The following is a 14831-nucleotide window of genomic DNA, read 5'->3' on the forward strand; positions in this document are numbered from 1 at the left end:
CTTAAGGCTCTTTTTTTCTGCACTTATTAGCCACTTTAGCCAAGAATATACAGTGCTACTATTAACCTAGTCAAAAGTAAACTACAAAAGAATATATATTCAACTGACCTAAGTAACGCTTGACTAAATAGCTTTCAAGAATTCCATTTTGTAGATGATCTCTTGAAGGTCATAGACTTCAAGGGAAATCTCTTCCAACACTATTCATATGCCAGTAGAGGGTCACAGCAATAGTGATACCCATGATCCAGTACATCATTGTTGTGGTACATCCAAGCTCCACTGGCCCCTCCTTAGACATTATTCAGCTCTCTGGCTGATCCTTGGGTGAACCTTCAAGATCATTATGTTATACATCGCTGTCCTTTCAACTTTTTCCTGGTTTCTAGAAACTTCATAAGTTTGCAAAATTGCCAAAATAGCTTATACTGATTATTTGGCCTCAATGTTTTCTGTTTAAGGGTTGAGATTCCTTCATGAACCCCAAGCCCCTAGTGATCATTGTACACTGATGAAACAAAGGAAAAACAAATATGAAATATTTACCCAGATCATTTATTATGACATGTACTGATACACGTGCAGTTTAACTGTCTTTTGAAATTGTTGGAGTGCTAATCTAAGAAGCCAATTAAATTCTTTAAACAATAGGCTTTCAGACTTGAAGCCTTTAAAGATTTATTTCATGCTTGTTTCTTTTACTATTATGGTTTCGCAATGTATCTGTTTTATTCTTTTGCAATACCAAAATATATAAAATAAGAAGAAAACCTTGAAATGCAAGGAAAGGATTAATACAACAAATCAGATCCTTGGTCAGAAATAAGGCTTACAATGTAAGGAAAAGTGTGTTCCAAGATAGTACTGTTGACACTCGAGAAACCTCAAAAAGATGTCATTGTATTTCACAGTTATAATCATGGTTCATAAAAAAAGCCATACAACTTTCTACTAAGTCAAAATTTCTGTACCACAGTTTTCCAAAAAATAAACTGCAAAATTGACTCCCATATGTTTGGCTTTTAGCTCAGACTGTATACCAAGCTTTTGAGCTCATACATTTTGAGCAAAAGGTTGCATCAAGGAAGGGATCCTCAGGAGCTTAGCGGAGATTGGATGGCAGAGGCGGGGCTGGTGGTTGGGAGGCGGGGTTAGTGCTGGGCAGACTTATACGGTCTGTGCCCTGAAAAAGACAGATACAAATCAAGGGGCTGGTGGTTGGGAGTCAGGGCTAGTGCTGGGCAGACTTATACGGTCTGTGCCCTGAAAAAGACAGATACAAACAAAGGAAAGGTATACACAAAAAGTAGCACATATGAGTTATCTTGTTGGGCAGACTGGACGGACCATGCAGGTCTGTTTCTGCCGTCATCTACTATGTTACTATATGTTACTATGATTAAGCAGATCCCCTATGGAGTGCTAAGAAATTTCTGTACTGTAGCACTGAGCACCATGGACTTCTGAGGTCTTTTCCTCCTCAAAAAAAACTATCAATTTAGATATAGTAACATAGTAGATGACGGCAGAAAAAGACCTGCACGGTCCATCTAGTCTGCCCAACAAGATAAACTCATATGTGCTACTTCTTGTGTATACCTTACCTTGATTTGTATCTGCCATTTTCAGGACACAGACCGTAGAAGTCTTGCCCAGAACTAGCCCCACCACCCAAACACCAGCCCCGCCTCCCAATCTCGGCTAAGCTTCTGAGGATCCATTCCTTCTGCACAGGATTCCTTTATGCTTATCCCACGCATGCTTGAATTCCGCTACCGTTTTCATTTCCACCACCTCCCGCGGGAGGGCATTCCAAGTATCTACCACTCTCTCCGTGAAAAAATAATTCCTGACATTTTTCTTGAGTCTGCCCTCCTTCACTCTCATATCATGTCCTCTCATTCTACCGCCCTCCCATCTCCGGAAAAGGTTTGTTTGCGGATTAATACCTTTCAAATATTTGAACGTCTGTATCATATCACCCCTGTTTCTCCTTTCTTCCAGGGTATACATGTTCAGGTCCTCAAGTCTCTCCTCATACGTCTTGTAGCGCAAATCCCATTCCATTCTCGTAGCTTTTCTCTGCACCGTTTCCATTTTTTTTACATCCTTAGCAAGATACGGCCTCCAGAACTGAACACAATACTACAGGTGGGGCCTCACCAACGACTTATACAGGGGCATCAACACCTCTTTTCTTCTGCTGGTCACACCTCTCTCTATACAGCCTAACAACCTTCTGGCTACGGCCACCGCCTTGTCACACTGTTTCGTCGCCTTCAGATCCTCAGATACTATCACCCCAAGATCCCTCTCCCTGTCTATAACTATCAGACTCTCCCTGCCTAACACATACTTCTCCCTTGGATTTCTACTCCCTAAGTGCTCACTTTGTATTTCTTCAAATTGAATTTTAATTGCCAAACCTTAGACCATTCTTCTAGTTTCCGCAGATCCTTTTTCATGTTTTCCACTCTGTTGCAAATCTTAGTATTGTCCACAAAAAGGCAAACTTTACCTTCTAACCCTTCGGCAATATCACTCACAAATCAATTGAACAGAATCGACCCCAGCACCGATCCCTGAGGCACTCCACTACTCACCTTTCCCTCCTCCGAGCGAATTCCATTCACCACCACCCTCTGGTTTCTGTCCGTCAACCAGTTCTTAATCCAGTTCACCACTTCAGGTCCTATCTTCAGCCTGTCCAGTTTATTCAAGAGCCTCCTGTGGGGATCCGTGTCAAAAGCTTTGCTGAAATCTAAGTAGATTACGTCCATAGTACATCCATGATTCAATTCTCCAGTCACCCAGTCAAAGAATTCAATGAAATTCGTTTGACACGATTTCCCTTTGGTAAAACCATGTTGTTTCGGATCTTGCAACTTATTGGCTTCCAGGAAATTCACTATCCTGTCCTTTAGCATTGCTTCCATTACTTTTCCAATAACTGAAGTGAGGCTTACCGGCCTGTAGTTTCCAGCTTCTTCCCTATCACCACGTTTGTGAAGAGGGACCACCTCTGCCGTTCTCCAGTCGCACGGAACCTCTCCCGTCTGCAAGGATGCATTAAACAAATCTTTAAGAGGACCTGCCAGAACCTCTCTGAGCTCCTTCAATATCCTGGGATGGATCCCGTCCGGTCCCATGGCTTTGTCCACCTTTAGGTTTCCTAGTTGTTCATACACACACTCTTCCGTGAACGGTGCTAAATCCACTCCACTCTCACATGTACTTTTGTCAGTCCATCTTGGTCCTTCTCCAGGATTTTCTTCTGTGAAAACAGAACAAAAGTATCTATTTAGCAAATTTGCCTTTTCTTCATCATTTTCTACATAGCGGTTCGCAGCATCTTTTAGTCTCACAATTCCCTTTTTAGTCATTTACCTTTCACTAATATACCTGAAGAAATTTTTGTCACCCCTCCTTACCTTTCTAGCCATTTGTTCTTCCGCACGCGCTTTCACCAGACGTATCTCTCTCTTGGCTTCCTTCAGTTTCATCCGGTATTCCTCTCCGTGTTCCTCTTTTTGAGTTTTTCTGCATTTCTGGAACGCCAACTCTTTAGCCTTTATTTTCTCAGCCACTTGCTTGGAGAACCATATCAGTTTCCTTTTTCTCTTGCTTTTATTTACTCTCCTTACATAGAGGTTTGTGGCCCTATTTATAGTTTCTTTCAGCCTGGACCACTGCCCTTCCACTTCTCGTACATCCTCCCAGCCCATCAGCTCCTTCCTCAGGTATTCCCCCATTTTACTAAAGTCAGCACGCTTGAAATCCAGGACTTTCAGTTTTGAGTGGCCACTCAAAATATATTACATGAGTTTACATATTGATGAGCACAGTTTGGAGTTTGGAATAGTCCTTGTGTCTGTGCAACAGTTGTATGAAGACGCTTGAAAAAGGGACCGTTTTGAAGTATTTTCTATTTATTATGGCATTGAGATTGACTCGCCGAGCTCTGGAGAAGTGGGGACTTGAAGCCAAGATGGCGCCCCGCCAGGTTCATCAATAAGCACCCTTTGGCTCAAGGAAGTCATGTCAGAAATGCGGGCAGTGGTGGAAGTAACATTGGATGCTAAACTGCAGAAGTTGCAGGATAGAATTGAAGCTGCACATGATCGTTTAGATAGCATGGACTTAGAATTTGATGTGCAACAATATCGTGTGGGAGCACTGGAAGTTGACGTGCAGTACATGAGCCGAGATATGAATAAGTTTCATCATCGTCTCTAATAGAGCGCAAGGTAGATGACTTAGAGGGTAGAACCCGGTGCAAAAATTTGTGCTTGATGGGACTTTCTGAGATCATGAAACTTGATTTGGATTACAAAGTCTTTACGCTTGCTTTCCCTTGATGTTCCATTTAAAATAGCATGGGCTCATCGACTGGGCTTGGGGACTGGTATGTCTGTGAAACCTAGGGTGGTTGTCTTTCGTATGATACATCTTGCACATAAGCAAGCTATCCTACAAGCTTTATAAGGTGGCCAGTGTTTGGAATTTGAAAATAAAAAAGTCTTATGTTTTCAGGACTGCACTACTACTGTGCGTGCTGCTTGGAAAGCTTTTGCTCCCTTATGTTCTGAGCTTTTTCATCGAAAGATTTCATGTGCTTTGCTTTACCTTATGAAACTTTGAGTTAAACACGATGACAACAATTTTTCTTTTTTTCTTTTTTTTTTTTTTTACTACTGTGGAGGCAGCACAAACTTTTTTTTACAAACTATCCCAGCCGGACAGGGCATCCTATATAATAATTCTCACCTCCAACAGGATGTGCTTGGGACTGTGCCTGCCAGAAGTGGTCTGCTAGGCAGGCACGCACTGACCTCAGTGACATCAGTGACAGACAATTTGGCAAAGCAAAACAATCTGAGTGCTGGCCATTAGGACACAGGGTTGATAGGAGAGTTTTAAAAGACTGAAGGAACCGAAAGTGTTAAATGGGGGGAGGGGGGGAGTTCTGAACGACTGAAAGACATGAACATTTGGGAAAGGAAAACAATCTGAATGCTGGCCATTAGGACACAGGGTAGATAGGAGAGTTTTAAAAGACTGAAGGAAACGAAAGTGTTAAACTGGAGAAGGGGGGGGGTAGTTGTGAATGACTGAAAAACATGCAAATTTGGGACAGGAAAACAATCTTAATGCTGGCCATTAGCACACAGGGTACATAGGACAGTTTTAAAAGACTGAAGGAATCAAAAGTGTTCGGGGGGGGGGGGGGGGCAAGTTCTGAATGAATGAAAGAATGAAAATTTACGAGAGGAACACAATCTGAATGCCGGGCATTTGTACACAGGGTAGATAGGACACTTTTTTTAAAAAAGTGAAGGACGTGAAAGTATTACATCTTGGGGGAGGGGTGAGGAGGAAAGCGGTGGGGTATCCGGATACTGGGCATTAGGGCCACGGGGGTACATAGACTTTTGAAAGCCTTAAGGAACCCAAAGTGTGGGAAGGAGGAGGAAAAGGAGGGGAGGGAATGGGGTGAGGGGCATTAGGAACAGGGGAGGGGGCCCTGTCACACACATTCATTCACACACACACACTGTCACACAGATAGTCTCACTCTGTCACACACCTGCACATTCACTCTGGCTCTCTCTCTCTCTCAAACATACACACTCCCAGGAAAACCTTGCTAGCGCCCGTTTCATTCGTTCCAGAAACGGGCCTTTTTTACTAGTTTAAGATAATGCTCATGTGAGGTTTGACTTTACTTGTCATGTTAGATTGCGCCTTTCTTTTTGTGTTATTATGTACTTCACCAGTGCATAGCAGAGTGCTTTACCATTGTTCAGGATATGGGGTTTCTAATGCTCTATTAAGATATGTTTGGGTTGGTCATGTTAGGTAGGGAGGAGGGTGGGGGATTCACGGGTCCAGCCCCTTGTTCTGGAGTAAATACTTTATAAGGGGGTTGAGGTAGAGAAGGGAAATTGGGAGAGAGAGGGTTATGGTAATAGGAGGGGTGGGGGGGGGGGGTTGAGTGGGGATAGCTGTGGTTTGGGTGGGTTTGAGGATTGAAGGATGTTGGAGGGAGGGAAGTAAACCTGCTTGATGACTTTTGCAAGTTTTGAAGAATTTGCTTAGTTGTTTGTACTGTGATGTCATCAATAAAACAAATATTAAAAAAAAATCAATAATCTAATCTTAATAAAATATCCAAGTCATTTTTCTAAAACATAACATTAAGAAATTAACAAATATGTTATTAAGACCTTTCAAAAAGAACTGTAAGGAGTAGTTAAGCGAACTGTTGTAGGTAGACTATTCCATATTTTTGTTCCTTAGAAGGCAAAAGAATTTTCCAAAACAGACTTTTACATGTCTTTTACAGAAGGGACATAGACAGATTTTTAGAACTCTTTAGATGCCCTCTATGACATGGGAATATAAGCAAGTTTCCTACCATAACTGAACCAGATGGGCTATTTTAAATTGAATTTGAGGTTCTATTCTTCACCAATGTAAGTTATTCAGTAGAGGGCTAACTTCACAAAACGTGCCTGATCTACACTTTAATCTAGCAGCTGTATTCTACTTCTATCTATCTACTTAATATTCTGCAGAAGTTGGAGTCGCTGTATTTGTTCTTTGTTTATTCCACAATATAAAGAATTACAATAATCCAATAATGGAAGCAAAATTGCCTATGCTATTGTTTGGAATCCACCAGGGCGTAAGGATGCCCTAATTATCTCTGCTTCCTTAGATGAAAAAAGAATTTCCTTACCAAAGCATGAATCTGGTATTCATAAAATAGCTTAGAATCTGAAATTATACCAAGTAATTTTGATTTATTATCAAATTTTAAAGAAGTACCTGGGAAAAGATTTATTGTTTCAGAAGATATTATTTATTATTATTATTATTTATTGCATTTGTATCCCACATTATCCCACCTCTTTGCAGGCTCAATGTGGCTTACAATGTGTTATTGTTAGTAGATAGTAAAGTAGGAAATAACTGTTAGTTTTATTTGGAAAGTAGTATTATCGAAGCATAAGCAAATGAGAATAAGTAGAAACATATTGTTAATAGGTCTAGATCGAAATTCGAGTAAGTAAGAATGAGCAGGGGCATTGTTGATGATAGGTAAGGTTGCTTTGTGTTACATTTCTACTTGTTGGTCTTGTTGATATGCCTTGTTAAATAGGTGAGTCTTCAGGGATTTCCGAAAGTTAGCTTGTTCGTAAGTAGCCTTTAAGCTGCGCGGTAGTGTGTTCCACAGCTGTGTACTCAAGTAGGAGAAGTTTGACACATGCGTTAGTTTATATTTTAGGCCTTTACAGCTGGGGAAGTGCAGATTCAGGAATGTTCGAGATGACCTTTTAGAGTTTCTAGGTGGCAGGTCTACAAGATCTGTCATGTAGGCTGGGGCATTTCCGTGAATGATTTTATGAACTAGAGAGCATATCTTGAACATGATGCGTTCTTTAAGTGGGAGCCAGTGTAGCTTCTCCCTTAGGGGCCTTGCACTTTTGTATTTTGTTTTTCTGTATATGAGTCTGACTGCGGTATTCTGGGCGGTTTGCAGTTTCTTAATGATTTGCTCTTTGTATCCTGCGTAGAGTGCATTACAGTAGTCTAAATGACTAAGCACTAGTGATTGTACCAGGTTGCGAAAAATGGTCCTTGGGAAGAATGGTCTTATCCTTTTTAGTTTCCACATGGAGTAGAACATCTTTTTAGTTGTATTTTTCACATGATTATCAAGTGTAAGGTGTCGATCGAGGGTCACTTCCAAGAATTTTCAGTGTGTCCGATACTGGAAGGGATAGAGTTGGCGTGTTTATGGTGGTGAATTTGTTCTTATTATGTTGTGAGGTGAGTATGAGGCATTGCGTTTTATCTGCATTTAGTTTCAGCTGAAATGCATCCGCCCATGAGTGCATGATATGGAAACCTTGGTTGATGTCATTTGTAATTTCCAGTAAGTCTTGTTTAAACGGTATGTATATCGTTACGTCATCTGCGTATATGTATGGATTGAGGTTTTGATTGGATAATAGTTTGGCCAAGGGTGTCATCATTAGGTTGAAGAGAGTCGGCGAGAGGGGAGATCCTTGTGGGACTCCACACTCAGGTGTCCAAGTGTTTGAAGTGGTAGAGTTGGATATCACTTGGTAAGATCGTTTGGTTAGGAAGCCTTTGAACCACTTGAGGACATTGCCTCCAATTCCAAAGTATTCAAGGATGTGTAGTAATATTCCGTGGTCAACCATATCGAAAGCGCTGGACATATCGAATTGTAGTAGGAGAATGTTATGGCCAGTTGCGATCAGTTGTTTAAATTTAGCCATAAGAGTGACTAGCACTGTTTCTGTGCTGTGGTTAGCTCGGAATCCTGATTGAGATTTGTTTAGTATGGAGAGTTTATTTAGGTAGTTGGTGAATTGATTGGTTACCAATCCTTCCACTACTTTGGTTGTCAGTGGGATAGATGCTACTGGGCGGTAGTTGGTTAAGTCGCTTGTGCTTTTTTTTTTTTTTTTTTTGCATCTTTGGTTATAGGGGTGAGTAAAATATTTCCTTTGTCTTTTGGGAAGAGTTCGCTTTGTAGCATGTAGTTCAGGTGTTCTGTAAGATCTTTTATAAATTGTTGAGGGGCTGCTTTTGTCAGGTTGTTTGGGCATATGTCTAGTTTGCAGTGGGATTGCTTGTCACCAAACCATATTAACTTTGGGCTTCAGCTAACTTTCTTAAACTTAATATGCAGAAAACAGTCTTCAATTTTTATATAATGCCTTTGTAATCAAAAAATATTCCCCAAAGAATCTTGAACAGGGCATAAAATACGATAATGAAGAAATGTTTAAAGACTGTAAGTAACCTCCCAAATGGCTGATGTAAGCATTAAAAAGTTGAGGCGACAACCATAGTTCGGCTTCCAAATCTTTGATGCACTATTTTTCAAAAACCTATATTGTTTGTTGCCCAAGAAGGATGAAAACCATTTAAGAACTGATCCCCCAATACCCATTTCACTCAATCTAAAAAGCAGCAAATCATGATCCACGGCATCAAACACTGTGGAAATATCAAATTGCAGGACAGTTCCTTACTCAAGGCAATGTATTGCTTTATTTCTGTTATAAGCACTGTAAGCAGTGTGCTATTCATCTGGCGAAACCCATTCTGTGAGGAATGTAAATACGTAGATTCTTCTTTAAAAAAAAAAAAAGTGAGTTGATAGTTCACCACAAACTCAAGGAGTTCTGCTATCCAAGGAATACTCGCCACTTCTAAAGTTTTCGACTTCAGCAAGATCTCCTTCTATATTTTTAGGAATGGGAATAAGAGCACTCGAAGAAATTTCATTAGGGTAAACACCCTCCAACAACTCATTGTTTATAAAGGTAGTAAGCCATATTAAGGTTTGAGAGGGAATTGCCTGTAAATAAAAAGATGGACAAATATCCAAGGGACTTCCTTTCTTGACTAATTTTTCCTATCATAGTAGAAAAAATGGGGAAATTCTTTCCATATCTGCTGGTATACCAACTATATGGTTAACCTGTCGTTCAAACAGTGCTAAATCAGCATCAGTATTTAATACAAATAACTGTCTAATGTTGTTTACCTTGGATTGAAAAAAAATGAGCAAGTTGATCTGCAGAAGGCTGAGATATTTCAGAAATATTCCTGGTTCTAGCAGTACTAGTTAATTCAATATAAATCTTGAACAGTGTTTTGGAAGCATTTTCAGAATCATGTATCTTTTTATCATAGAATTGAATTGTTGCTTCCTTTATTTCCTTTTTATAATCCTGAACATGATGTCCTCCCTTCTATGAATATTTCTGATATGTCTAAGGTTTTGCTCTCCAGCATTTATTGTACCAATTTTTTATTTGTTGTACTATTTGTTGGAATTCTGCCAGGTTTTTGTGACCTGGATTGACCACTATTGGAAGCAGGATACTGGGCTTGATGGACCACCACTCCGACCCAGTATGGCTTTTCTCTAAGTAGAATTGTGAAACATTGACATCTTTTTATGCTTCCTTGAGTGTCACCAACATCATTTATGAACACTCTTTTTTTTTTGTTTGTAGTGTTGCAAGCCATGGCTTTCCAAACTGTGGGTCAGAATTCCAAATAGGGTTGCAAAATGTGCCTTTTGGGGGTCATGACCTGGGTGGGCATTAAAAAAAAGGCCTTGTCGATCTGCACCTCCCAGTAAGCCCATGGTATAATTGGGTTTACATGTGCTCCCATTTTGAAGGGCTGGGAGCAACAACAGCTTTCTGTGTCTGCAATAATGGGGGTTGTGACCACAGAAAGTAGGCTAATCACTGTTGTAAGCCTTGTTTTTGTCCAAGGATCTGTTTATTTGTAGTCTTATTGTCTTGACATTTTTCTTACTGATTTTACACTGCTGCTCCCATGTTTTGCATGTCTGTTCTGCCCAATCACAGCTGCTGATGGCATAAAACTCTACAGTTTGTTTTGTTTCATTAGCATGGATGGCCTGAAGCCTGATAAAATAAACTTGGTAAAGAAGGAATATTGTACTAGGAAAGTTGTAATAATGAAAAAGTGCACAAAACACTCTAGGATTGTTGAAAGCCTGAGCATACCATTTACAGGCACAGTTTTGTAGTGTTCTGCTCATTAGTAGCAATGTTTACGTACGTGTTTGGGTAATGATCTAATTCTTTAATATGCCTTTCAGTTTGGCAACACAGTTACTAGCACACCAACAAAACGTCGCAAAGTTGAACCTCTAGAAATTTCAGTTGAATCTGGACATTTAAGTTCTTTGAATGCATTTGAAAGCGTTATTCTGAACTGTCGAAGCATTCGAATAGGAACATTAAGAAGGATGGTGACAGAGCCTGTAATTGTGAGTAATTTTTGACTGTTGCACTCAGCTACTTATATTAATATCAATGTATTTGAAAATTTAGAGAGAATCAGCCAACCATGTTTCCTTTTCTTTATTTTTTGTTTACGATGGTGAAATGAGAAAATCTTTTTCTAGACTGTGATTCAAAGCCACTAAAAGAATGTTTATTGGGATTTTAATCTTGCATTTTTTTTTTGCTGCATGATTGATTCTATTAAATATATTGTTAATAGATTCCTCTGTGTAATTGTAGAAACCGCTTGCTGATCCTGACAATTGAACTGTACTGTGTATACACACACTTTTATTTGTACTAGGTCATTACAACTCTTATTTGAAAAAGAGCATTGCATAGTATTGGGGGAATGAAAATGAATAACTTGGCTAAAGTAGATAGCTTCACTTAGCTGAAAAGATAGGAAAGCCTTTCCTTTAACTTAGTAGTTAAAGGCCTTACTTGGGATAGAGAGTTGCAGGGTTAACCATATTCCTGGTTAGCGAGATAGGTTGTGACACCTTGCAGTGCTGCAGCACTGACATGAAGATTTCTCCCATTACTGCATATATGTCACTGTGAATGGTGTCTGATCTTTAAACAAAATGTAATGCTGTATTTAGTCAAAGGGAATACGAGTAAACACACAGGTTTTTTTTTAATTATTAGTTCATTTAATTAACAAAGTTATCCAGTACCCCCCCCCCCCCCCCCCAAAAAAAAAAAAAAAAAAAAGCTTAAACTGCATAGGGATCATTAAATTTGCTAGAAATTTAAGACATCTTGATAACAGTCCAACTCAGCCAAACAACTGAAAAACTTGAGTTGAGGCAGGGAATATAGCACTTAAAACTTGTTCCTGAATTGCAGCTAAAATATCTTGTTCAAAGGTTAGTTTTTCTTCACAAAACTCTTTAGTGCTCTCTTTCTATTTATTTAGTTTTTGATGAATCATTTGTATAGCCAGCTTTAGAGTTGTGCAGGGGCTTGGAATGCTCTCCCACGGGAGGTGGTGGAGAGGAAAACGGTAACGGAATTCAAACATGCGTGGGATAAACATAAAGGAATCCTGTTCCGATGGAATGTATCCTCAGAATCTTAGCTGAGATTGGGTGGCAGAGCCGGTGGGGGGGGGGGGGGGGGGGGGGGGGGCTGGTTGAGAGGCGGGGATAGTGAAATATGAGGATCCATAGTCGTCCGAGGACAAGCGGGCTGTTATATTGCACCACTTAAAATTAGGTCTCTGCATGTGCATTACTTCTCCCCGTGGTTCACTGATGAGCTCAATCAGTTGAAAAAACAAAGTAGAAGGCTCGAAGAGCTTGGATGAAAAAGAAAAATGGGACAACATTCCTTACCTGGAAGAATATGCAGAGGAAATACAAGTATGCTATCAGGCAAGCCAGGCGAAGGTACTATTATGTCAAAGTGGGAAAAGATAACTGTGACTCGAAGATGTATTTATTTATTTATTTTTGTTACATTTGTATCCCGCACTTTCCCACTCATGGCAGGCTCAATGCGGTTTACATGGGGCAATGGAGGGTTAAGTGACTTGCCCAAAGTCACAAGGAGCTGCCTGTGCCTGAAGTGGGAATCGAACTCCGTTCCTCAGTTCCCCAGGACCAAAGTCCACCACCCTAACCACTAGGCCACTCCTCCTCCTTAAATAAGCTCATTAACACAAATTCAGTTGTCTCTTCGACCATTGACCACCCGTCTGCTGCTCAGCTAGCACAGTACTTTAAAGACAAAATTACAAAACTCCGTTTATCGCTACCACCTGCCACCTCTGCTTTTGAAGATTTCCCAGCTGTTTTGGAGCCCCCTGCAGATGCATACCCGGTGGACAGATTCTGGACTACCATTGACACAGTTTCTAAGGCGCTCAGCAAATACTCCAGAAAGCATTGTTGTCTAGACGCATGCCCGAATTATCTAATGAAAGCAGCTCCATCCTACGTTCTTGATCATCTAACATCCTATCTCAATCACATGCTTCAGTGTGGTTTATTTCCAGAGGATAATGGAAGCATTGTTTTAACACCCATACCGAAAGACAGCAAGAAAAAGGTTGCCGATGTGATTAATTATAGGCCGGTAGCATCCATTCCACTTTTAGTCAAGCTAATGGAAAGTGTGGTCACCAGTCAACTCACGGATTATATCCTAAATTTCAATTTGCTTGCCTCTTCTCAATCAGGCTTCCGTGCAGGGCACAGCACTGAAACAGCACTGCTCAATCTACTAACAGAGCTCAGGCAGGAACTTGCCACCAGCAAGAACATACTGCTCCTCCAATTTGATCTGTCGCGTGTATTTGACATGGTCAATCACCATATTCTTTTAAGTCTGCTGGACGAAATGGGAGTAGGAGGCAACGTACTCAAGTGGCTGCAGGGATTTCTCACGCTTCGAACATACAAGGTCAAAGTGAATACACATTCTTATGGCATGGAGTGCAGACTGTGGCGTGCCTCAAGGTTCTCCCCTGTCGCCAATCCTTTTCAACATTATGATGCCCCATTGGCCAACACATTAGCTCATTTGGGGCTAAATTCGTATATTTATGCCAATGATGTTGTAGTATATATTCCATTCAATTCTACAGTCTCAGAAAATCTTCAGTCTATCGAAACCGTCCTGCAAGTCATGGACTCATGGGCTCATTTGGGGCTAAATCCGTATATTTATGCCGACGATGTTGTAGTATATATTCCATTCAATTCTACAGTCTCAGAAATTCTTCAGTCTATTGAAACCGTCCTGCAAGTCATGGACTCATGGGCAACCGCTTTTTTAAAATTATTTATAATCTTTCATTTTACAAGGATCACTTGCAAACAGTAATACAGAGATGACTGTAGTCTAATACAATACATAAAAAGAAATAAAGGCAAGAATATGTTTTATCCACAGTTAATCGCTTTCTTAGACCACAAAAAGAAGAAAAAGCAGGGGGGAGGGAGGAAAGCTTTATAAATGAGGAGATATTTATATAATAACACCAATTTAAGGAAAATGGCCTAACCAGTTCACATACTTTTAATCTTAATCAGAAATCTTATTCTCTAAACCTCTTGATTATCTGGAATCTTTTTACTATCTAAGAAAACTTGAAGCTGATCCGGTTCAAAAAAGACTTATTTCATCCTTAAGAACTTTATCAGGTATTTACATGGATATACTAAAGAAAATGTTGCCCCCAGATTTTTTGTTTCTTCTCTCAGAGCCAAAAATCTCTTTCTTCTATCCTGTGTTGATTTTGTGATGTCATGGAAGAGCCAAATCCTCTGTCCACAAAATTTTTTTTAAAGAGTTTTTGAAGTATAATTTTATAATCGAATTTACATCTTGCTCAAATACTAGACACAATTAAAGTTCTTCGCTGAGTAACATCAGAAAGAGAGTTTTCTAATAAAGCCAATATATTCAATGGTTCAGTTGGTATATTTTCCATTCTCAGAGGATAAGCAGGCTGCTTGTTCTCACTGAGGGGTAACGTCCAATGGCAGCCCAGGACCGAAAAATCTTCCCTAGTAACAAAAGTTTGCCAGCCTTGCGCTCCCATGCGCACCGCGCATGTGCGGCTGTCTTCCTGCCCGAACGCGAACGTGCTCGTCAGTCTTTATTCCGCGGTTCGGGAACACTGCTTTGCCGCTTCTCTGCCCAGGATTCCTCTTGCGCTATTTATTTGTTTCTTCGCCCGTTGTTTCTTTCGTTTCTTTTTTTGTTTTAAAAAAAAAAAAAAACAACAAGAAAATCCTTCGTTTTCTTCGTTTTTCCCCTTAAGTTTACTTTCTTTTTTGTTCGCGGCCATTTTGGGCCGCCCGTGCGGGTCTTTCTCTTTTTTAGTGTCTTTTTTTCAGGCACCATCGCGTTCGACCTCACCGGCGCGATTTTTCCGCCCATGTCCTCGAAGCCTACCAGCGACTTCAAAAGGTGCATGCGGTGCAGCCGGACCATCTCCCTTAC

The 14831-nt window shown here is 40.4% G+C and overlaps 1 protein-coding gene across 1 annotated transcript in view; it reads left to right on the forward strand.

The window, feature by feature from the left end:
- SENP6 (SUMO specific peptidase 6) overlaps positions 1-14831 on the forward strand; it is a 344871-nt gene that overhangs the window by 155003 nt on the left and 175037 nt on the right. The window contains 1 exon segment of the mRNA XM_030199054.1: positions 10688-10858. Coding sequence (XP_030054914.1) covers positions 10688-10858 — 171 coding nt within the window.

This window comes from Microcaecilia unicolor, chromosome 3 (assembly GCF_901765095.1).
Source record: "Microcaecilia unicolor chromosome 3, aMicUni1.1, whole genome shotgun sequence".
Taxonomy (NCBI): domain Eukaryota; kingdom Metazoa; phylum Chordata; class Amphibia; order Gymnophiona; family Siphonopidae; genus Microcaecilia; species Microcaecilia unicolor.